The sequence below is a fragment of the Macaca mulatta genome, chromosome 10 (assembly GCF_049350105.2).
Source record: "Macaca mulatta isolate MMU2019108-1 chromosome 10, T2T-MMU8v2.0, whole genome shotgun sequence".
Classification (NCBI taxonomy): Eukaryota; Metazoa; Chordata; class Mammalia; order Primates; family Cercopithecidae; genus Macaca; species Macaca mulatta.
In genome coordinates this window covers 115,195,130-115,216,344 of record NC_133415.1, presented here as the reverse complement: position 1 = coordinate 115,216,344, position 21,215 = coordinate 115,195,130, and the positions used below count along the sequence as shown (strand labels likewise).

The following is a 21,215-nucleotide window of genomic DNA, read 5'->3' as shown; positions in this document are numbered from 1 at the left end:
GTGGACAGCTGCCTCCTGCCTCCTGACCTCCACCCTCACTTGCCCCTTTCTGTTCTCATCTGACACCAGATTCTCTGCAAGCCGCTGGTGTATGGCCCACCCACTGCTGTCAGGCCCCTCCTCCTGGTGACAGCCAGCAGGGATGGAGGGCCCACTGTGTGCCTGCCCCAGCCTCAGCACCTTACACTGTTGGTCGCACTCACTCCCCGCTCACGGGATCCCCCAGGCACATACAGTCAGCAGCCCATTCTGCGGATCCACAATCTGCAGCCGCCCCTCCGCCGTGCCACCCAGCCCCACATTCTCCCGGACAGGACAGCTGCCCACCTTCCCCTAGGCCTGGCATAGGCCTTGGGGGCCAACTTGGAAGGGCAGAGGGAAAGGAAGCGGAGGTGCTGTGTGCTGCATGAGCCCCAGTGGTGGCCTGTGAAGGCCCACAGGAGGGAGCAGGGCAGGTGGGAGGCAGGGAGGGGCCTGAAGGGCAGGGGCCCATGCTAGGGGTGGTGATGAAGACCCTGTCTTGACCGCTCACGCACTGTCTTGTTGACCATCATGCTGCCTCCCCACACACCAGGTGCTCCTAGGGCCAGCGCTGTGCCTGTGGGTCCCACCAGTTCCCCAGCACCCAGCACAGGAGAGGTTGGGCGCATGCCGGCAGGCGCGGGGGTACTGCAGTGCATTTGCAGGCTGACCACTGCATGTGTCTGGCCTCCAGCCACAGCCCGATCCCCTCACTGAGCCAGTTTCATCCTGACAACACCCTGAGGCTGAAATCACTGTCCCTCTTTAAAGACAAGTAAACCCACAAAAGAAAGCTGGACAGAGCAGGCAGGTGGCACACAGGTGGGTGCAAGGCCCTGAGTCCCTCCACAAAGATACAGTGGGTTCCCCTCCAGACCGCAGACAGGCTCCCAGGCTCCAGAGGCAGGCCCTGAGCATCTCAGTGGCGCCGGCTCGCAGGTTCTGAAGTCAGGGACACCCGGGGACAGAAAAAGGCGTGGGCACAAGCCAGGCTCAAGGTCACTTTGCTACTGCAGGAAGTGCAGGACTCTGCCCGGGCTTCAATCACAAGCAGGTGCCTTCTCCACTCAGACCCTCAGTCCCTTCTGTCAATGAAGGAGGCCAGGTGGAACGCCGGCCCTTCCGGGAAGCGGTGGGGCTCCTCGAGGGGCCACCCTGCGCCTGCTGAAGCACCGCCCAGGCACACCTCCGGACAGGAAAGTGTGCTGGGCCTCGCCCACGCCGCCCTGGGTCCGGAGCCTTAAAATGCGCGTTCGATGAAGGCTGACCGTGAAAGCCGCCGTACAGCAAAGGGAACAGAAGACCGGAGCCCCGCGGCCGCAGCTCCCAAGACGGGGACTCGAACCGGCGGGAAGGCGCGCAGCTCCCGACTCCCTGCGGCCGCTCCCGACGGTCTCTAGGACCCAGGGGAGCGCCCCGAGCGCGGCACATCGCTGACCAATAGGCGAGCGCGACGGAGACATATTTGCATGTGGGCGCGCCGCGGCCAATGGGGGGCGGGCGCGCGGGCGCGCGGGCAGGGGGCGGGGCGCTTCGCGGCAGCGGGCGCAGTCTGAGGATGGCCGCGGCCGCGGCCGGTGGAGCCCCGGGCGCAGCCCCCGGCTCCGCCGGGCCCCCGCCTCCCGCTGCGCCGACTTCGGCCGCTCGGGCCCCGCCGCAGGCGCTGCGGAGGCGCGGGGACTCGCGGCGCCGCCAGGCCGCGCTCTTCTTCCTCAACAACATCTCCCTGGACGGGCGGCCCCCGAGCCTGGGCCCGGGCGGAGAGAAGCCCCCACCGCCGCCCGCCGAGGCCCGCGAACCGCCAGCGCCGCCGCCGCCGGAGCCCCCCGCCGGCCTGCCCGGGCTGCCCGCCAGGACCCCCGCGCCCCAGGGCCTGCTCAGCCCCACGCAGGCGCCCACAGGCCTCGGCCTGGACGGGCAGCGCCAGAGGTGAGTGGGGGCCCAGCCAGGTCAGCCCAGGACGCTGGGTAGAGGGACCGGGACGGGGACGGGGGCGGGGTCAGCCCGGGACCAGGGGTCAGGATTACTTGGGGCCTCATCAGCCCAGGACAAGGGGGTCAGGTGACCTGGGGCCTTGTCCACCCTGGACACAGGGGTCAACGTCACCTGGGGCCTCATCAACCCAGGACACAAGGGTCAGGGTCAACCTGGGGCCTCATCAGGCCAGGACAAAGGGGTTGGGTTCACCTGGGGCCTTGTCTGCCCTGGACACAGAGGTTCAGGTGACCTGAGCCCGCATCAGGCCAGGACACAGGCGTCAAGCCACCTGGTGCCTCATCAACCCAGGCCACAGGGTCAACCTGGGGCCTCATCAGGCCAGGACAAGGGGGTCAGGTGACCTAGGGCCTTGTCAGCCCTGGACAGAGGTTCAGGTGACCTGAGCCCCTGTCAACCCAGGACACGGGTCAGGGTCAGCCTGGGGCCTCAGGCCAGGACAAAGGGTCAGGTGACCTGGGCCCTCATCAGCCCAGGACACAGGGGTTGGGTTCACCTGGGGCCTTTTCAGTCCTGGATACAGAACTGGGGGTTCCTGGGCTCGATGAGGGTTTCCTCAGGCCCTGTCAGCCCCCACACACGTAGGGTTCATCGTCCCCTGAATTCTCTCAGCCCCTGGATATGGGGTCTGGGGCTCCATGTTGTCAGCTCTCTGAAATGGGTTTTAGGGTTCACTCAGCCCTTATTACCCCTGAGACCCTCAGCCCTGTGGGCTCTGGACATGATCCCACCCCCATCCACTGGCACTAGTGCCCGGGACACAGGGACACATGGAAAGCCCTGTGCATCTCCTTGAATTCTCTGAACCGGGCCACACCCTCCGTGCCCACCTCCTCAGATGCAGCAAGTGGGCCGGGGTCCTCCTGGCACTGTCACTGACACCTGTTCCTAGAGTCCCCGCAGACCTCCCGTCCCACAGCCACTGGTCTCTGGCACCCTCTACCTGTCATTTCGCTGCTGATCCCCGCTCTACCCCCCATCACTCTCAGCTCGGTACCCTTGGGCCTGTCACACCTTGGGTTTGCCATTGCTCCGCCTGCCTTAATTCCATTTCTGGGAACTACCTCAGCCCATCCCAGGGCAACCCCAACCATGAGCCCTGCCTGTCCAGCGTGTGCCCCCTACCCAGATGGCCCCTCGCTGCCCAACACCCTGTGTCCTTCTCGCAGAGACCATAGGCCCTGGGTAACCCTGCCTCCTGCGCCCCGGGGCTGTCCCACCCCACCCCGCAGCCCTCACCTCTGGGAGTGACTGTAGGCTCTCGGCCTAGGACTGGCTGCTTGTTGCGGTTCCTTTTCAAAGGAAGCCACTGTCCACAGGTCCAAGTGCCTGCTGGGCCGCTGTTCCCAGAGGCAGCCCCTGCAGGTGTGCACTGAAGGGGGCTGACACAGAGCTCTTGGGTCAAGGCTGGCATGGCCTCCTTGGTTACCTAGAGGTCATCAGAGTCGCCCCACACCCCTGGCCATCAGGCAGGTTGAGGCATTGGGTTCCTCAAAGGTCTTTGGTTGGGGAAGTTTGGGCCCAGAACACAGCACTCTGTCCTCAAAGACGATGATGTCACATGCAGGTTGCATCACACTCAGGTCGCAGAGCACTCCATCCTTGGAAGTGTTCCTGGCCGCAGCCAGGCTGAGCGCGCCTGCAGACCCAGACCTGTCCACAAGATGTCCCCCCACGGACATGCCTGGCCACTGCTCCAGGGAGGGTCAGAGGGTGATTGGAGCAGAGGGATGATTTGCCCAAATGTGGCAGCCAGGCCCCATGCACTTGGCATGGCCGGCTCCTTTGGGAAAGCGGGAGAGATGGAACTAGGTGGCGACTCTCCAGGGCGGGGGGGCAAGGCCCCAAGGTGTGGGCTCCATGGGAAGTGGGCTCACCCCCGCGGGCCGAGCTCCGCAGGTGTGCTGGGCTTTTCCCTAACCCTGGGCCCTGCTGTTTGACATGGAAGCGGCTTTCTGCCTCAGTCCTGCATGTGAGTGTCCAGAACCGGATGGTGACGCCAGGCGGACCGGGTGCTGTCGTAGGCCCTCCTTCCACAGAGTTCATGCACCTCTGTGTGCACCAGGCCTGGCATGGAGTGGAGCCCACTCCAGTGGAGGGAGGCAGGGCAGGGCGATGCTGCGGGGAAGTGCCCGTAACTGAGAAGGCACCCCCTGCAGGGCCAGAGCCTCAGTGGTGACAGTCCTGAGTGCAGCATGCTGCCCGTGTGCAGCACGTCCCTGCCCTGTGGGATCCTAGAGGGTGCGCTGTGGCTGGCATCCCTGGCACAGGATGGGATGCGGCATGGGCTGGGTGCCTGGGGTCCTCCTGCCATACCCACCATGGGCCCGAGCGCCCCCACCCTTTGCCTCACCCAGGGCTGTCTCCTCCCTTCCCTCCTCCTCGGCCCCCACGTCCCTGTTCAGGTCTTTCCTGAACCCCACTCTGTTCCTGGTGGGGAGTCATCCCTCCTGGGGCTCTGCTGCCAAGTTCGTGGTGCTGAACTTGGGTCCGAGGGCCGTGGCCCCTCCCCTGATAGGCAGCCCCCAGTGTGAGGACATCCATTTCTCCCTGTGTTCCCTGGGCCTGGCTGCTGGGCGAGGGAAGTGTGGCTGCCCCAGCAAAAGGGGCTGCTAGCTCCTGGCTCAAGAGTTCTAGGATGAGTTGGTTTCAGGAAATGGAGAGAATTCTGAAAGTCCTGAAGGTAGCCCTGATGTTGGTCTCGTGCGTGTGGTGGTTTGACCCGGGCTCTGGGAAAAGACTTGGCTTGGAATCCCAGCTGCACTGTTCAGTACCTCTGTGACCTTGAACAGGTGACACTGCTCTCCGAGCCTCTCCAAGCCTCAATCTCCTCTGAGAATCAGGTTCACACTAAGCACGGCCTTCCTGAGGTCAGAGGTCAGATGTGTGCCCAGGGCTCGGTGAAGTATGTGGCAGGAGTCAGTGTGAGGTGAGCAGAGCCTCTTTTTTTTTGAAACAGGGTCTCTCTGTCTCCCAAGCAGGAGTGCAGTGGCACAATCACAGCTCACTGCAGCTTCTACCTCCTGGGCTCGAGTTATCCTCCTGCCTCAGCCTCCAAGTAGCTGGAACTATAGGTGCACACCGCCACACCCTGCTAAGTTTTTATTTTAGCAGAGATGGGGTGTCACTGTATTGTCTAGGCTGGTCTTAAACTCTGGCTCAAGTGATCCGTCTTAGCCTCCCAAGTGCTGGGATTTCAGGTGGGAGCCACCACACCCAGCCAAATGGAGCCTCCTGTTACAACAAGGCTGCTCAGGGAACAGTCACATCTCAGTCCCTAATAGTTATTCTTTCCCAGGGAGGCTCAGCCTGGTGTGGCACTTTGTGTTGAGCCAGTGAGTGAATTGTTAGAATCCTTGTTTTCCTCACAGAACTTCCAACCAGGTTTATTTTCACTTTTAACATTGCCATTGCCTAATGTCCAAAAGCAAGCAGGATCTCTGGGCCTCCCCAGCTGAGTTTGAGCAGGTGCCAGGGTGCTCCACCTGCAGCCTCCTCCCCACTGACCCCTGCCCCAAACCCGGTGGCTCACAGCACCAGCGTGGCCTCTCCCAGCTCTGGAGGCCAGAAGCCCGACCTCAAGGTGTGGACAGGCCCACGCTCCCTCTGCAGGCTCCAGGGAGGATCCTTCCTGCCTCTTCCTACTTCTGGTGGCTCCAGGCGCTCCTGGGCTTGTGGCTCCGTTTTCTGCCTCCGCCTCCGCCTCCGCGCCTCACTGTTCCTGTGTGTCCGTGTCTCCCCGTGGTGATTTCCTCACAGGGACACCAGTCGTTGGATTAGGACTTACCCCGTGACATCTTAACTTGATGACATCTGCTAAGACCCTCTTTCCATCCGAGGTCCCATTCACAGATACTGGGGTTCGGACTTCACCCTCTCTTGGGGGCGATACAGTTTAACCCACAACAGCCCTTGGTGAGTGTCACAGCGTTAATGAGGTGGGAGTCGCATCCCCTCAAGCAAACAAGCTTCCCCGAATTGCAGACAGATGTGGCCCAGCAAAGAGCCAGCATGCAGCCATCAGCAAGCAGAGCCCCCAGTTCTGGAGGGTGTGTGCCGAGATGCATCTGGGGAAAGGCCTGGGCCTGGGGCTGGGCTGCAGCTGTGGGACAGGCTGCTGTCTGGGCCAGGAGCCACTCAGCATTGCCAAGCTGCTGTCCAAGTTAAACCAATTTCAGCCTGGCATCTGGCGCCTTGTTTACAAGCCTGATTTGGGGGTTTCTTGCTCTCCAGCTGGCAAGCAGCTGACAGTGGTCAGCTGAGGCCAGAGCCTGGGGGCCCATCTCCCATTGCAGCCCAGAGGCCACGCGACACCTCCCACTCCGCCCAGCCCCAGACCCCATATGGATGCTTTCGCTGGGTGAGGCAGCAGGGAGTGCTGGACTTGGGGGCTTTTGCTTCACCTGGGACTTGATGAGACAGGGCACCCGAGACCAGCCACGCATTCAACAGCTGTGCCCCAGGGTCCATGGCATGCCAGGTGCCCAGGCCAGGGGATGGGGCTGGGGGTGGTCAGACAAGACCATTGCCCAGACTTGGAGCTGGGAGCAGCCGAACAAAACCACTGCCCGCACCTTCCCGGCGAGGGAGGGTTCCAGTCTCCCCAGTGCTGGAGCGGGCACGCCATGGGACAGAAGCGCAGTCATTCGGCAGAGGCTCCCAGCTATCCTCACATTGTCAGACCTACTGTCAAGGTCATTTCAACGGCCCCTTCGCCCAGCCGGGCCTCCTGAGTTCCCTCTGAGCCTCACAGCGGCTCCTACACACAGCTTTGGGTTTCTAATGGGGATGGGGTCTTCAGGCCTCAGCCCCTTCTGGGCATTTCTTCCGTTACAAAGGAAAGGAAATGTACCGAACACTAGAAACAGTGTTTAATAAATAGCCGATTTCTCTTCCTGTCTGTGAGCGTGACTTTGGGTGGAGGCGTTGGTGGCCCGCCGTTTAGCGCTGAGAGTGAGGTGTGTCCGCAGATCTGGAGGGCAGCCTTCCTGCCGCCCCAACCCCCAACCCCTTCTTCCCAAAAGTCAGATGGAGGCAGCTTCGAGCACGTCGCTGCCGTATGGGGGGAACCACGAGTCGGCGCTGCCGGTCTAACTCTGCCATGGCTGGGCAGGAGCGGGGCCTCCTGGGACTCAGCAGAACTCGCATTTGCCCCAGTGTGTGGGGCGTGGGGTGTGGGGTGTGGGCCTTGCTGAGGGCCTCGTTCTTTCTGCTTTGCTCGCTTGTTCCTGGCATGTTTTGGATGGAGGGGTCCGGTGCATGCAGGATGAGTGAAGCACATGGAGCATGTGCCTGGGCACACCCCCTGTAGCCACTCCCCTGCTGAGACACAGGCCAGCCGCCACTCCCTGGTGCCCCTCCTTAGCCCCTCCCCCACACTGAGACAGTGACCTGTGTCACTATGTGACGAGCCTCTCAACCCGCGTGGCGTCTGTGTGCACGTGCAGCCATGCTGTGCATGCCGTCCCCTGATCGTGCGTGTCCTGCCTTCTGCTTACTGGCATGTGTGCTGCTCCCAGCCAGGTGTGAGGTAGTGCATCTGTACATGCATGATCCTCTCCGTGTCTGCCAGACACACGGACACCTCTCTGTGGAGCCCGGGACGAGCAGGGGTCCATCTCATGGGTTCCCAGCCCATCCTCCAGAGGGGCCAAGCAATGGACGCTGGCCTGGGTCCCCTCTGCACATGCCAGTGCCCGTCCCGTTAGCAGCAGCGCCCTGCTGTGGTGACACATGCAGTTGTGACAGCCTGGTTCTGGAAGGGAAGCACTTCCCTCGTTCTCCCTCAGCGCCAGTGCCCGTGGAGGCAGAGGGGAAGGGAAGGCCAAAGCGGCGTCCTCCCCACTTGGCCGCCCTGCCCTGCACCCATGGGCAGGCACCTTCTTCAGCACTGTCAGAGTCTTCTGGACTCAAACCAAAAAACGTGACCTGCAACAGGGCCAGGTTCAGAAAATGAACCCCTGAGAAACAGTGGAGAGCAGCCGCCATTCCATCTGACACAGTGGGAGCGGCGCTGCCGGGTACAGACCCCCGCCATCCACATGGGCTCAGGTCCCCACTCTGTTTCTTACCAGCCATGTCATCTCGGGCAAGTTGCTAAACACCTCCGTGCCTCAGTTTACCCACCTGTGAAATGAGGGTCAGAATGCTGCCTCCCTCTTAGAACTGTGCAGATCTAGTTTACTAATAAGATGCTTACAAAGAAGAAAGGAGAAGGAAATCACAGAGAAAAATCTGCAGAAGAACCCGCTGGGAACAGATTTTAAAGCGTGGTAGAGAGAAACCTATCGTTCCTGCAGCGACCAGAAAATCATGGAGGAGCTGGGCCAGCCCCCCCGCAGCTCCTCTGCATCCTGGGCCGGAGCTGGGCCAGCCAGCAGCAGCGTCAGCCTCCCCCTGCAGCTCCTCTGCATCCTGGGCCAGAGGCTCCAATGGTACTGCCAGGCAGGCTGCCACGGGGCCCCCGGCTTCTGCTGGGGCCCTCACGGGCCTCCAAATGAGGTCCCAGGCATGCAAATACCCAGGCATCCCCTGGTAATTACCCGTGGGAAGGAGCTTCCAGAAAGACACACAGGCCGGTCCTCAGGGCCTCCAGGCCCAGCCTTGTAGGGCAGGACACACGAACACCTATCTGGGGACAGTCCCCAAATCTCCTCCTTCACCGGCTTCTTTCCCCAGTACGGGCCCTGCCCATCCAGCCTCCGCTGGGCTCTTCTTGGGGCAGCCTGCCCACCCTCACCCATCACAGGCCAGCACTCACTCACCTGGGCTTCTCGGGACAGCCAGCATCTGCCACACACACCCCCTCAGCATACAACTGGGTGCTGTGCCTCTCCGCTGCCCTCAGAGCCTGCTGCCTGCCCTAGCTCCTCCTTCCCCACCCACCCTACTCTCCAGGCCAGCCCACTGCATCCCCAGCCCCTCCTGGTCCCATCGCCCAAGTGCTCTCTTCTGGCCAGCTGCTCACCCACCTGCAGCCATCCGGCTGGTCCCCTGCCCCTACCTCCAGCTGGGACTGGGCGGGTGCACAGCTGTGTCTGGTGATGGGGCCAGTGTGAGGCATCAGGCGTTTTACTGGATTTTCTGTTTTCAATCCTAGCTTGTTTTCAACAAGCTCTTGTTGCCTTTGCCTTTTAAAAGATTTTAATTACATCTTAAGTTCCTGACTTCAAACTGTACTTGGTACCCCCTAAAACCACGTTCTGTTTCACTTTCAGTGCAGTATCCAACAAATTACAGGAGCTGTTTCCCACTTTGTTATAAATACGGTGGCTCACGCCTGTCATCCTGGTACTGGGAGGCCGAGGCCTGTGGATCATTTGAGGCTCGAGACCAGCCTGGCCAACACGTTGAAACCCCGTCTCTACTTAAAATACAAAAATTAGCCAGGAGTGGTGGCAGGCACCTGTAATCCCAGTTATTTGGGAAGCTGAGGAGGGAGGACCGCTTGAACCTGGGAGGTGGAGGTTGTAGTGAGCCAAGATCAAGCCCCTGCACTCCAGCTTGGATGACAGAGTAAGACTCGGTCTCAAAAAAAAAGATAGGCTTTGTGTGAGATGACTTTGCCCAGCTGCAGGCAAGTGCAAGCGTTCTGAGCCTGTTGAGTTTGGGCTGAGCTGTGATGCCCATAGGTAGGTGTATTAAGTTAACTTGCGACTCTGTATTTTCTGCTTAGGGTAGTTTTATCAAGACCTGACCCCGGCTGGGCACGGTGGCTCACACCTGTTATCCCAGCACTTTTTTTTTTTTTTTTTTTTTTTTTTTTTTTTTTTTGAGACGGAGTCTTGCTCTGTAGCCCGGGCTGGAGTGCAGTGGCCGGATCTCAGCTCACTGCAAGCTCCGCCTCCCGGGTTTAGGCCATTCTCCTGCCTCAGCCTCCGGAGTAGCTGGGACTACAGGCGCCCGCCACCTCGCCCGGCTAGTTTTTTGTATTTTTAGTAGAGACGGGGTTTCACGGTGTTAGCCAGGATGGTCTCGATCTCCTGACCTCGTGATCCGCCCGTCTCGGCCTCCCAAAGTGCTGGGATTACAGGCTTGAGCCACCGCGCCCAGCCTGTTATCCCAGCACTTTAAGAGGCCAAGGCGGGCAGATCACTTGAGGTCAGGAGTTTAAGACCAGCCTGGCCAACATGGTGAAACCCCATCTCTACCAAAAATACAAAAATTAGCTGGGCATGGTGACAGGCACCTGTACTCTCAGCTACTTGGGAGGCTGAGGCAGGAGAATCGCTTGAACCTGGGAGGTGGAGGTTGCAGTGAGCTGAGATCGCACCACTGCACTCCAGCCTGGGCAACAAAGCGAGACTCTGTTGTTAAAAAAAAAAAAAAGGACCCGACCCCATAATCAGTCCAGCATTTGTTTTTAAAAAAAAAAAAGGGCCGGGCGCGGTGGCTCACGCCTGTAATCCCAACACTTTGGGAGGCCGAGGCGGATGGATCACGAGGTCAGGAGATTAAGACCATCCTGGCTAACATGGTGAAACCCTGTCTCTACTAAAAATACAAAACAATTAGCTGGGCGTGGTGGTGGGAGCCTGTAGTCCCAGCTACTCGGGAGGCTGAGGCAGGAGAATCGCTTGAACCTGGGAGGCGGAGGTTGCAGTGAGCCAAGATGGCACCCACTGCACTCCAGCCTGAGCAACAGAATGAGACTCCATCTCAAAAAATAAATAAATAAAATAAAACATGGTGGTTCACGCCTGTAATCCCAGCCCTTTGGGAGGCTGAGGCTGGCGGATCATTTGAGGTCGGGAGTTCAAGACCAGCCTGGCCAACATGGTGAAACCCCATCTCTACTAAAAAATACAAAAAACTTAGTCGGGCGTGGTGGCAGGCACCTGTAATCCCAGCTACTCGGGAGGCTGAAGAGGAAGGATTGCTTGAACCCGGGAGGCGGAGCTTGCAGTGAGCCGAGATGGCGCCCCTGCACTCTAGCCTGGGCGACAGAGCGAGACTCCATCTCAAAAAAAAAGAAAAAAAATGACAGCATCAGTGTTGGTGTCAAGGTGACAGCCTTGGTACCAACCAGGACTACACTGGCTGTGTGACTTGAGCAAGGGCAGGCCTCTCTGTGCCACTTGTCGAGTGGGTGTGGCTGTCACTGCCCCTACTGTGCGCCGTCGAGTGTTGGTGAGGTGGTGACTGTGGCACTCTCGCTGGCACAGGCAGCACCCACTGTGGGACTGCGGCTGTGCCCAACCCGGCGCCTTGGGACAAACACTGGCTCTCGGTGGGAGGCTCCTGGCGAGGGCATGGTGTGGGGACCTGGACTCCAGGCCGGCTCCACCAGAGAGGGGGCCTGAGCGCACCAGGCCTTGTGTGTAAGCCGGGGTCCTGCTGGGGGAAGGCCCGTGGGACCCTGAGGATGGCACTGGCCTGGCACCTGGAGGGTTCCCAGAAGTGACCCCCAGCAGTACACCTGCCCTTGCCCAGGAGTCCAGATTGGCTCACACTTAATAAAAAGGCTACTGTTGACATGCTGAGAACGCCCCATGCCAAGCCGGGGGGCCAAGTTGCTCCATTTAATAAACCACACAGCACCCCACAGAGGGCCCCATCACCACCGCCATCACCACTGTCATCATCACCACCATCACCGCCATCACTGCCGCCATCACCACCATCATCACCATCACCACCACCACCGCCATCACCACCACCGCCATCACTACTGTCATCATCACCATCACCGCCATCACTGCCGCCATCACCACCATCACCACCATCACCACCACCACTACCACTGTCATCACCGCCATCACCACCACCACCGCCATCACCACTGTCGTCATCACCACTGTCATCACCACCATCACCGCCATCACTGCCACCATCACCACCGTCACCACCACCGCCACTGTCACCACCACTGTCACCACCACCATCACCACTGTCACCACCGTCACCGCCATCACTGCCACTATCACCACCATCATCACCATCACCACTGCCACTGTCACCACCACCACCAACCGCTCCCCTCTGGGGGCCAACAGCCCTGCAGGGCAGGCAGGCTCCTCAGATGTGCCATACCACGTCGCCCCATCATTGTCATTGCAATTGGAGTGGTTTTCCAATACTGCAACACTGCATCAACTGGCATTGGACCTTATCTCCTAAGCTATGTTTTTGGAATGCCTTGGTGCCCAGGCACACACGTTCATGGCTCCCAGTATAAGGGAGAGAACAAAGCTTTGGAGTCGCTGACAGACCCGGGTTCAAGACAGCTCTGCGCTTGGAGTTGCGTGGCCCTGAGAGTTACTGAACCACGTCATGTCTCCACATCAGGATGGCCTCACTTGGTCCTGAGGGTCGAGGGTCTGAGGAGCAGTGGGTATTGTGTCCTGAGGGGGTCTTCAGGGAAGTGTGTTGTACAGTCATTCAGCCAACAAATATCCGCCTGCACGTTTCACTTATGGGAAACACCTGGGAGACTCCTGAAGTCCAGGCAGGAGGGCAGGCACTGAGGACAGCAGTGAACGGGGACAGACCCTGCCCATCCATGGGGCCGGCACTCTGGAAGGGGAGGCAGACGGCAGGTGGGTGGTGAGGCGGGGACACCTCCTTGCTGCAGTGACCAGTGCCGTGAGCAAGTCACAGAGTGGCGCGGTCTGGGCCGCCTCCCTCGGGGCCGCCTGTGAGCCAAAAAGTTCAGAAAGAGTGGCCACCGGAAGAGCAGGAACACAATGTTCCCGACTGAGGAGGAGCCCCCATGACGGCGCTGAGGTGGGAGGGTGTGGCTGATGCAGGGAGCTGTGAGCCACGGGAAGGTGGCCTGAAAGCAAGGGCTGCCCAGTGCCCACCCCGCCTGCCTGCGCCATGGTGCCCCGATGCTAAGTTGTGCTTCACGGAGGGGCAGGTAGCGCCAGCCTCAGGCAGCGCTGGGTGGGATGGGCCTGTCAGAGCTGGCGGTGCCCCCAGCAGGGTGTTGCTTGGGGCCGAGCGACCCTTGGTGGGCAGCGCAGGTTGGCGTGCTGTGCTGTGCTGCGCTGTGCCTGAGGAACCTGTCCCCAGGGCCGCTGGTCCCCAGAGAAGAGCTCAGTGCCTCTGAAACAGGAACCTCTAGAGGCATGCGGTGCCCCTCCTCCCTGTGTCAGTCTGCACAGGCTCTGGAAGCCCCTCGGCCTGTGGGTGTGCAGCTGGGCTGGAGAGTGGCCCTTCCCTGCACGGCGGGCGGCACTCGGTTTCTGGCCACAAAGGCGGTGCCTGGGCTGGTGGCCCCATGCCTGTTTTGAGGCCCCATTGTCATCTTGCAGGAAGCGAGTCACGTCCCAGCGCTGCTCCCTGGAGTTTCTGGAAGATGCCGTGGGATGTGCTCCAGCACAGAGGTACACGCCCCCGACCGCCCCGAGCTCTGTAACTCCGCTCGGGCTGCCACTGACCCCTGCGGGGCCAGAGGGTCCTGGGAGCAAAAGAGTGACCTGTGTCCTTTGCCTTGCAGAACCAAACACACATCTGGATCACCAAGACACAAAGGCCTGAAGAAGACCCACTTCATCAAGAACATGAGGCAGTACGACACCAGGAACAGCAGGTATAAGGCCGAGCCAGGAGCCAGGCCAGGGCTGTGGTCTCCAGAGGCCCACGGGGTCCTGCCCGTGTCAGCCAAGCAATCTTCCCTCCGCTCCCAAGACTCCCGCCCGCTCCACAGCCCACACCTCTAGAGGTGGACCCTCCTCCCCACCACACTCTTTGCTCCACATCAGCCAAGCACCCACGGGTCCCTGGTGTCACCACAGCAAGGTCATCCTCTCTGGGCTCCCACACGAAGGGCCACGTGTGGACGCCGGCGTCCAGCAACAGTGCTGACATGAAGGAAAGTTGGAGACACAGAAACGGGCGTGGCTGTGAGATGTGTGGGGAGGAGGGCTGGGCTTTGCTGGGGGCACGGAGGAGAGGCTGCCCAAAGCTGGCGGAGGGCCGCAGCCGTGCCCAGGTGCACCCTGAGAGACTGTGTCAGGGTGTCTAGGGGGCGTTCCTGTGGACCCGTACTCCCCTCACTGCATGTCCTGAGGTGTCCTGAGGTCCAGAGCGCTCCCTTCCTTCTGGAGTTCCCCCTGCCGGGCATCCTCCTTATGGTGACTATGGGTCTGAACGGACCCTTCCTCCCGGTCAGTCCTATACAGCTTCCAGCAGACGTGAGTGCCAGCCCTGGCTCCCGTCATCCAAGCCAGAGAGGGAGAGAAGTTCTCCCGCTGTTGTCCCCTTGGTGAGACCCTGGGCCCAGGCAGGGCAGAGCCAGTGTCTAAGGAAGGAGAAACAGTGGCTTCTGCCTGTGCTCCCTGGCCCGGAGCCTGACTGCTCGAGCGCCTTGGAAGGGAGCCTCCAGGCCAGCCTCTCTATGGACCTGGATCAGGCCCTCTCTGGTGGCATGGAGCCCCGCACCACCGAGGACTTCTGAGGTCTGGCTTGAGGCAGCCCTTGGCCTCGCCATCCTGTCCCCTCTGGCCGCCTCTCATCTCTGAATGAGCCAAGATCCTGAGGTGAGGCCGCCAGCCCCACCCGCACTGGGTCAGGGAGGAGCCTTCAGGATGTCACTGCTGGGCCTGCCCATGTGCAGCCGCATCCCAGGGAGGGGCACCCTGGTAGCTCCTGTAGGGAATCCACTCTGAGAGCTTGGGGGGCCAGGCTTAGTGGCTCTGGCCACCCGGCCTCCTGGGCCCAAGTCCCCTTGGGCAGCATGGGCAGTCTCCCGGCACCTGAATTTAGGCAGAAGGAATTTTCCATGGAAATGTCTGTAGCTCTGGAAGCAGCAGCACCTTGACCCCTGCCCCCCAGCCCCTGTCTCCGCTGACTCTGTCGCCCTGCAGGATTGTGCTCATCTGTGCCAAGCGGTCCCTGTGTGCGGCCTTCTCGGTCCTGCCCTATGGGGAAGGCCTGCGGATCAGGTGAGTACTCAGCCCTTGCCTCGCATGCGGTATGCGTCTGGGCAGAAGGCAAGGCCTGGTCCCCACCAGGCCCAGGAGGCATCAGAGGGCGCTGCGCCCCCAGGTGAGGCTGCGTCCCCATCAGGCTGCCCCTGGGCTCATGTGAGGCTCAGCACGTCAACCTCTACCAAAGCTCCTCAGGAACCCGGGGCCGTTTCAGGTCCTCATTCTCCAGAGGGGCCGGTTTCTGTTCACGCTGTCGATGTACAGGTGGCCGGGCTATCCCACCTCCTGTGGACAGAGCCACATGGCCCTGTGACCATCCAGGCAGTTGTATCCGTGCGTAATTCAGAGAAGGAGGAAACAGCTGTGGGGTGGGGATTATGTGTGGCCCTGGCTTAAAAACCGTGGTGGAGAAACCTGACCAGGCATGGGCACATGCCCCTGGAGGGCTAGTGAAGGTGGGCGCTGCCCCGGGGGCTCTACCAGCCGGTGTCTGTACTGGGGAAGCAGGGCTCAAAGACCCCCGTTCCGTGAACGCACTCCTGACGTGCACCTTCCTGGTCACACCAGGGCCGCCTTTCTTTCCCGAGGGGTTGTGCTGACATTGTTCCCGAGCGCGCCTCGGGCCAGCAGACAGGTGGGCTGGGCGGCCGGAGCCTGAGTTCAGCACAGGCCACAGCCCCTTGCCTCTCCCATGTTTGCAGTGACCTGAGGGTGGACAGCCAGAAGCAGAGGCACCCGTCCGGTGGTGTCTCTGTGTCTTCCGAGATGGTCTTTGAGCTGGAAGGTGTGGAGCTGGGAGCAGATGGGAAGGTAAGAGCCTCTTTGCAGGCAGACATCCAGTGCCATCAGGGCCAGGCAGGCAGGTGGGAGCAGTCCCACACGTCAGTGCCCACGAGGCAGACGTGGAGCTGTGCTTCGCTCCACGTAAAACGCAAGGGTGGAGTGGATGTGGCCCGTGCAGCCCTGAGAACACGGCCCAGAGCCCATCAGACTCCCCCGGCAGCCTGGCCGTGCCTGAGGTCTGCTCTCTGCACTACAGCCGGATGCTCCTGGACACCTCCCCGCTGCAGGGTGGGGCTCGCCAACCCTCCGGCCTGTGCTGGTGGTCAGTGGTCTTCGGAGGCAGGGAGAACGTTACAGGCTGCAGAACCCAGATAAAGCACAGTGGTGTTCTGGAATGTTCTCGCTATGTGAGGAGCAGCGTCCAGCTCAGGCGCAGCCTCAACGGCTTGATCTGAGTTGTTTTTTCCACGCAGGGCTCCCGGCGTGTGTCTCTGGGCTTCCTGCAGCAGGAGGCAGGCAGAGCTCACTTTGCCCTCTGGTCCCAGGAAGCAGAGCTGAGGCCAGATGTGTTTGCTTTTCTAGGTCGTGTCTTATGCGAAGTTCCTGTACCCCACCAACGCCCTGGTCACACACAAGACTGACAGCCATGGCCTGCTACCCACACCTCGGCCCAGTGTCCCCCGGACTCTGCCAGGGTCAAGACATAAACCTGCCCCCACCAAGTCAGCACCAGCCAGCACAGAACTAGGTAGCCCACGTGCCTTAACCACAGCCCGGAACAGGGTGGCCCGCGTGCCTTAACCACGGCCCAGGGACTGCAGCAGCACCAGCAAGCCCCTTTCCATCTGTAGCCCTTTGTGCACGATGGAGCCTGGGGAACAGGGTCAGGTGGCGGCCACTCAGGAGAGGAACAGCTCCACACCGAATCGCTGGCCCTGGGCTTGGCCTGAGCCGGGCAGTGGGGAGGAGCTGCATCCACAGATGACTCCAGGAAGGGCCCCTCCTCTCAGGACATCCTTTTCTTGCTCTAAGCCCTGGGCCCTTCGGGAGAGCGAGAACCATGGCCTGGAGCCCCTCCCCCGCTCGGCCTTGTCCCGCCATGGCACCGGCCTGCCAGACCTTGGGGCTAGATGGGTACTGCTCAAGACTCCTGGTGGGTCAGGGGCTGCCTCTCTTACAGGGGGCGACGTGGGGGACACCCTGGAGTACAACCCCAACCTCCTGGATGACCCGCAGTGGCCCTGCGGCAAGCACAAGCGCGTCCTCATCTTTGCGTCGTACATGGTGAGTGCCTGCTCCTGGGGCCTGGGCACAGGCCGCTGCACACCTGTCCTCGCTCAGGGCGTGCAGGGCAGGCTGTGGGCAAAGCCGCCCCAGGGGCGTGACGTGCCCCCATCCCAGATTGCAGCACCACAGACGGTGGTGGTGTGCAGGGTAGGCCAGGGAGCAGTGCTGGCCACTCCAGCTGGGGTCGACCTTTGCCCTTCAGCCCTCAGCACCTGGCAGCCTGGCTCTCCCCATACCAAGCATGCATGGGCTCTGGGGTTCTCTCTTGAGCCATTTTGTTCTCCGAGATTCGGGGCCTCTCAAGCCGCACCTTATGCACGTTTGCAAACCCAGGATGGTGAGAAATCCATTGTGGTACCGGGCAGGTGGGACCCATGACTGTGGAAGGGGCCAGCCCAACCCTGTCCACTGTCTGTTGCAGACCACAGTGATAGAATACGTGAAGCCCTCAGACCTCAAAAAGGACATGAACGAGACCTTCAGGGAGAAGTTCCCACACGTCAAACTGACGCTGAGCAAAATCAGGAGGTGAGGACACCCTCTCAGACCATCTCATCGTCCTGGGAGGCCCTGCCAGCCTCTCCAGTTTCTGGTAGATTCTCTCTCCAGCTTGACAAGTCTAGCCGCTGCCCATCCTCAACCCCCTCCCACCTCTGACCAGGCCCCCAGCAGCAGCTCCCCCACCTCCACTGCCCGCCAAGCCAGGCCCCCCGCGGCCCCATCACACTTCATCCCCCCACACACCACCGGGCCTCTCAGCCAAACCCTCGCAGCAGCCCAGGATCTTTGTAAAACTCGAGCAGGACAAGGCCTCTTTTGTGCCCAGCCGCTCCCAGTGTGTGCTATTTTACTGAGCAGGTTCCGTGGCCCTTCCCCTGGCCCACAAAGCACCCCGTCCAGGCATGCTGGGTGCTCACCAACACCATCCACGTGCCTCTGCTCTCACATCTTGCCACACCGAGAACCCCTGTGACCAGAGGAAACTGAGCTGAAGGCAGCGAAACTGCTGGGCTCACTTTGGACTCCTGGCCACGGCCCTGTACTGGGGGCCTGCCTTGCCTGGCCTCTGCCCCAGTGTTCCAGAGGGTGGCTCACCCCACACCCCGGCACCTCCCTTCAAGGCTCTTCCTAAAACTGCCCCTCATCAGAGGCCACTGCCCCCCACCAAAAGCAGGGCCTGTCCTCTGTGGCTCCACCCACCAGGCACAGGGGGGACCTGCTGTGGGCGCCCACCCAAGGGAGGGGGGAAGCCAAGACCCAGCCTGCCTGTCGCTGCCCTTGCACCCTGCCCTGGGCATTGTACGTGGTACAGTGGAGGTTACTGCCCTGAAGGATACAGTGGTGTTTCTTGCAGCCCAAAGCCACATTGCTCGAGCCTCCTTGGTGGTGGCAGGGGGCTGCCGCCTCAGCCCCAGCCAGAGCCCCAGGGACATGGCTTCTGTCTTAACCCACAGCTTAAAGCGGGAGATGCGGAGCCTGTCGGAGGAGTGCAGCCTGGAGCCTGTGACGGTGGCCATGGCCTACGTGTACTTTGAGAAGCTGGTCCTGCAGGGCAAGCTCAGCAAACAGAACCGCAAGCTGTGCGCCGGCGCCTGCGTGCTACTGGCCGCCAAGATCAGCAGTGACCTGCGCAAGAGCGGCGTGAAGCAGCTCATTGATGTGAGTGCTGGGTTTGGCAGGCACTGCAGGCAGGGTCATGACATCCAGCCAGGGCCACTGCTGAGATGGGGCTGGCCGGGCGGGAAACGTGGAAGAGGGAAGGCTCCCGTGTAACCCTTCTCTCTCCCCTGCAGAAGTTAGAAGAAAGGTTTCGATTCAACAGGCGTGACCTGATCGGGTTTGAGTTCACAGTGCTCGTGGCCTTGGAGCTGGCCCTGTATCTTCCCGAGAACCAAGTGTTACCTCATTACAGGCGCCTCACCCAGCAGTTCTAGCAGAGGCTCCACAGAAGGCTCAGGGCACCGAGGTGCACTTGCTGGCCAGGGAAGTGTCTCACTGAAGCCCCGCGCTGCCTCCTGCCAGTGCCCCCAGCACCCGCCAGAGGAGGCACCTGGCCTCCGCTGGTACGGCTCTCCTTTTTGCCTCTGCTGTTTCCTTGGAAAGTGACGTCGCTTTCATCCCCAAATGCACTGTCCCTCCAAGGGGATTTCTGAGAATTCGCCTGGATTTTTACATAACTAAATGTGGGGTTTTGTTATTGGTATTTTTTCACGTGCCTCAGACCAGCCTGGCACCAGGATCTTTGGTTCACAGCGTGTAGCAGTGAGCCGGCTGCAGTCTGTCTCCCCACGCCTCGCCTTCTGTAAACCACCGCAGCCACCACAGCGTTGGGGTGGAGATCTGGGTTTCTAGACCTCACTGAACACACTGAAATGGCTGAGTTTAACTTATTTAGGCATTCATCTTGGAGATTTGGTTTTTCGGGTGTGGATTCCTCAGCAGCATCTCCCAACATCGACTGTGCCGCTGGCTCCCTGCCACCCAAAGCCGAGTTCCTCCAGAGCTTTCTCCGCCCACCTCACTGCGTCCTAAATGGAGCTTTTGGTGTCCAGTTAAACTAGCAGGAGCAGTCTCCTGATTTATTTTGATCTCATTCTTGGACTCTTGGACCTCTGTTCTTCAAACATTGTGTCACTGTGAAATCCTGATGCCCTTGTGTCCTACAGACCGACTGGGTGCAACAGACAGCTGCCCATACCATGCCATGCTCTACCCTCTGCCTCTCACCAGGAGACACTCTGGGCCTCCAGGACAATCGCTGCTTGCCGGCTCTTATTTTTCTAAGCAATATTGTGATGGAGAAAAATAACATATTTATTGGGATTTGGTTTTTTGGGTCTTTTTTTAAGGGAACAAAAAATGGTTAAATGAGGTCTGCCAAAGTTGACCTGAAAACACACTTGACCCTCAGGCAGGAGGGCACTGACCACACCCCACACAACCTCAAAGGGTCAGTGCATCAGTCTTTTTCTTCTGAGGCAGGAAACAGGTGCTGTCTTAGCCACCTCGGCCAGGGCAGCCCACCATGCTAAAAGGACTCCAAGTTGTGGTCAATGTCCCTTCTGTGCAGGGCCCCATCTCTAGCTTTTCCACATCTGTCTGAAGTTCTTGCAACGAATTTTACATGGTCCAGCAATCCAGCTAGCTGCCTCATCAAAACACTGAATAACCAAGGACTGCTGAGTTTTTCTTCATGGGTCAGCTGGTCTCAAAACTGGCCGCTGCCTCAGCCACCAAGCTTTCTCCTACCACTACTTTAAACCTCCCTGGCCCTGGAGAGACTCTGGGATGACTCTGCCTCTAGCCCATTACAATACATTCTATGCTATTTGTGCAGACTGGTGCTTCCGCAGAAAGGGGATGCCAATTCTGGTGATCACAGAACTCCACCAGCAACTCCACCTGACCCCAGCAGTGGTGCAGGACAGCTGCCAGCACCCACCTGGCCCTCCTTTTCCACAGCCACTCACTGGGGTTGAGACCCAGAGATGGCTGGTGTGTAGGAGAGGCTGCAGGAGGAGGACAAACCAAAGCCTTTGCCCTTATTTACTATGGAGCATCCCCTTCCATCGAGCAGCCCTCAGGCCAAGGATGACCCCCTGGAACCCAACGTGCACCCAGAGGGGACTCGACTTCCAAGCTGCTCCCCCATGCTGGGTCCCAGGCAGCTTTCCTCTGAAAAGCAACCTCTCCTGCCACCCAGATCCCATCTCAAGAGCTCGCCCATGTTATGAGCATGTAAGGGACTGAATTCCTAGTAACTGTTCCAGTTTACAGCCTGCCCTCCAGGGACACCCGTCTTCATGGTTCTTTCTACACGTGAAAGCAAGAAATGGCTGATAAGCACAGTAATTTAAGTTTGTGTATTTATGTAGTGAAAGTTATTAACCAAACCGGTCTATGTGAAGTGTGAAGCCTTCCCTTCAGTATGTCCATTGTCGTGATGCCAAGAGCTGCCACTGTGTGGTATTCGAGGATTACTGCAACAAAGCCAGTAGTTACACCAAACTACACTCTCAGCGTGTCATCCCCTAGAACACACCCAGGTGTCGGGAGCTGAGGTGTTCAGCTGGGCTGTGACTCCACAAAAGCAGGCCTGGTGTTGCTTCCACGTCGGTAGCAGTTGTGGATGTCAATGTGCATAAGCAAGTCTCTGACCTCAGAACGTTTGAGTCATTTTATCTTAAGATGTTTCTAAATGGATAATGTATCCTTTAAACCTCGGTTTTGCAATACGTTTCACAGCTTGTCTCCTTT

The 21,215-nt window shown here is 59.9% G+C and overlaps 1 protein-coding gene across 1 annotated transcript; it reads left to right on the top strand.

The window, feature by feature from the left end:
• The first annotated feature begins 1,570 nt into the window (after nt 1–1,570).
• CABLES2 (Cdk5 and Abl enzyme substrate 2) lies at nt 1,571–21,191 on the top strand. The gene is made up of 10 exons (XM_028828694.2): nt 1,571–1,950; nt 13,272–13,343; nt 13,457–13,549; nt 14,826–14,903; nt 15,590–15,698; nt 16,254–16,419; nt 16,852–16,955; nt 17,380–17,486; nt 18,413–18,617; nt 18,752–21,191. The coding sequence occupies exons 1-10, from the start codon at nt 1,580–1,582 to the stop codon at nt 18,890–18,892; spliced, it is 1,446 nt and encodes a 481-aa protein (XP_028684527.1). The 5' UTR covers nt 1,571–1,579; the 3' UTR covers nt 18,893–21,191.
• The last annotated feature ends 24 nt before the right edge of the window (nt 21,192–21,215 follow it).

Coding starts and splice junctions, on each gene's coding strand:
- CABLES2 (XM_028828694.2), top strand. CDS start 1,580: ATGGCCGCGGCCGCGGCCGGTGGAGCCCCGGGCGCAGCCCCCGGCTCC. Junction 13,550..14,825: donor TACGACACCAGGAACAGCAG/GTATAAGGCCGA, acceptor GTCGCCCTGCAG/GATTGTGCTCATCTGTGCCA. Junction 16,956..17,379: donor TCATCTTTGCGTCGTACATG/GTGAGTGCCTGC, acceptor TGTCTGTTGCAG/ACCACAGTGATAGAATACGT.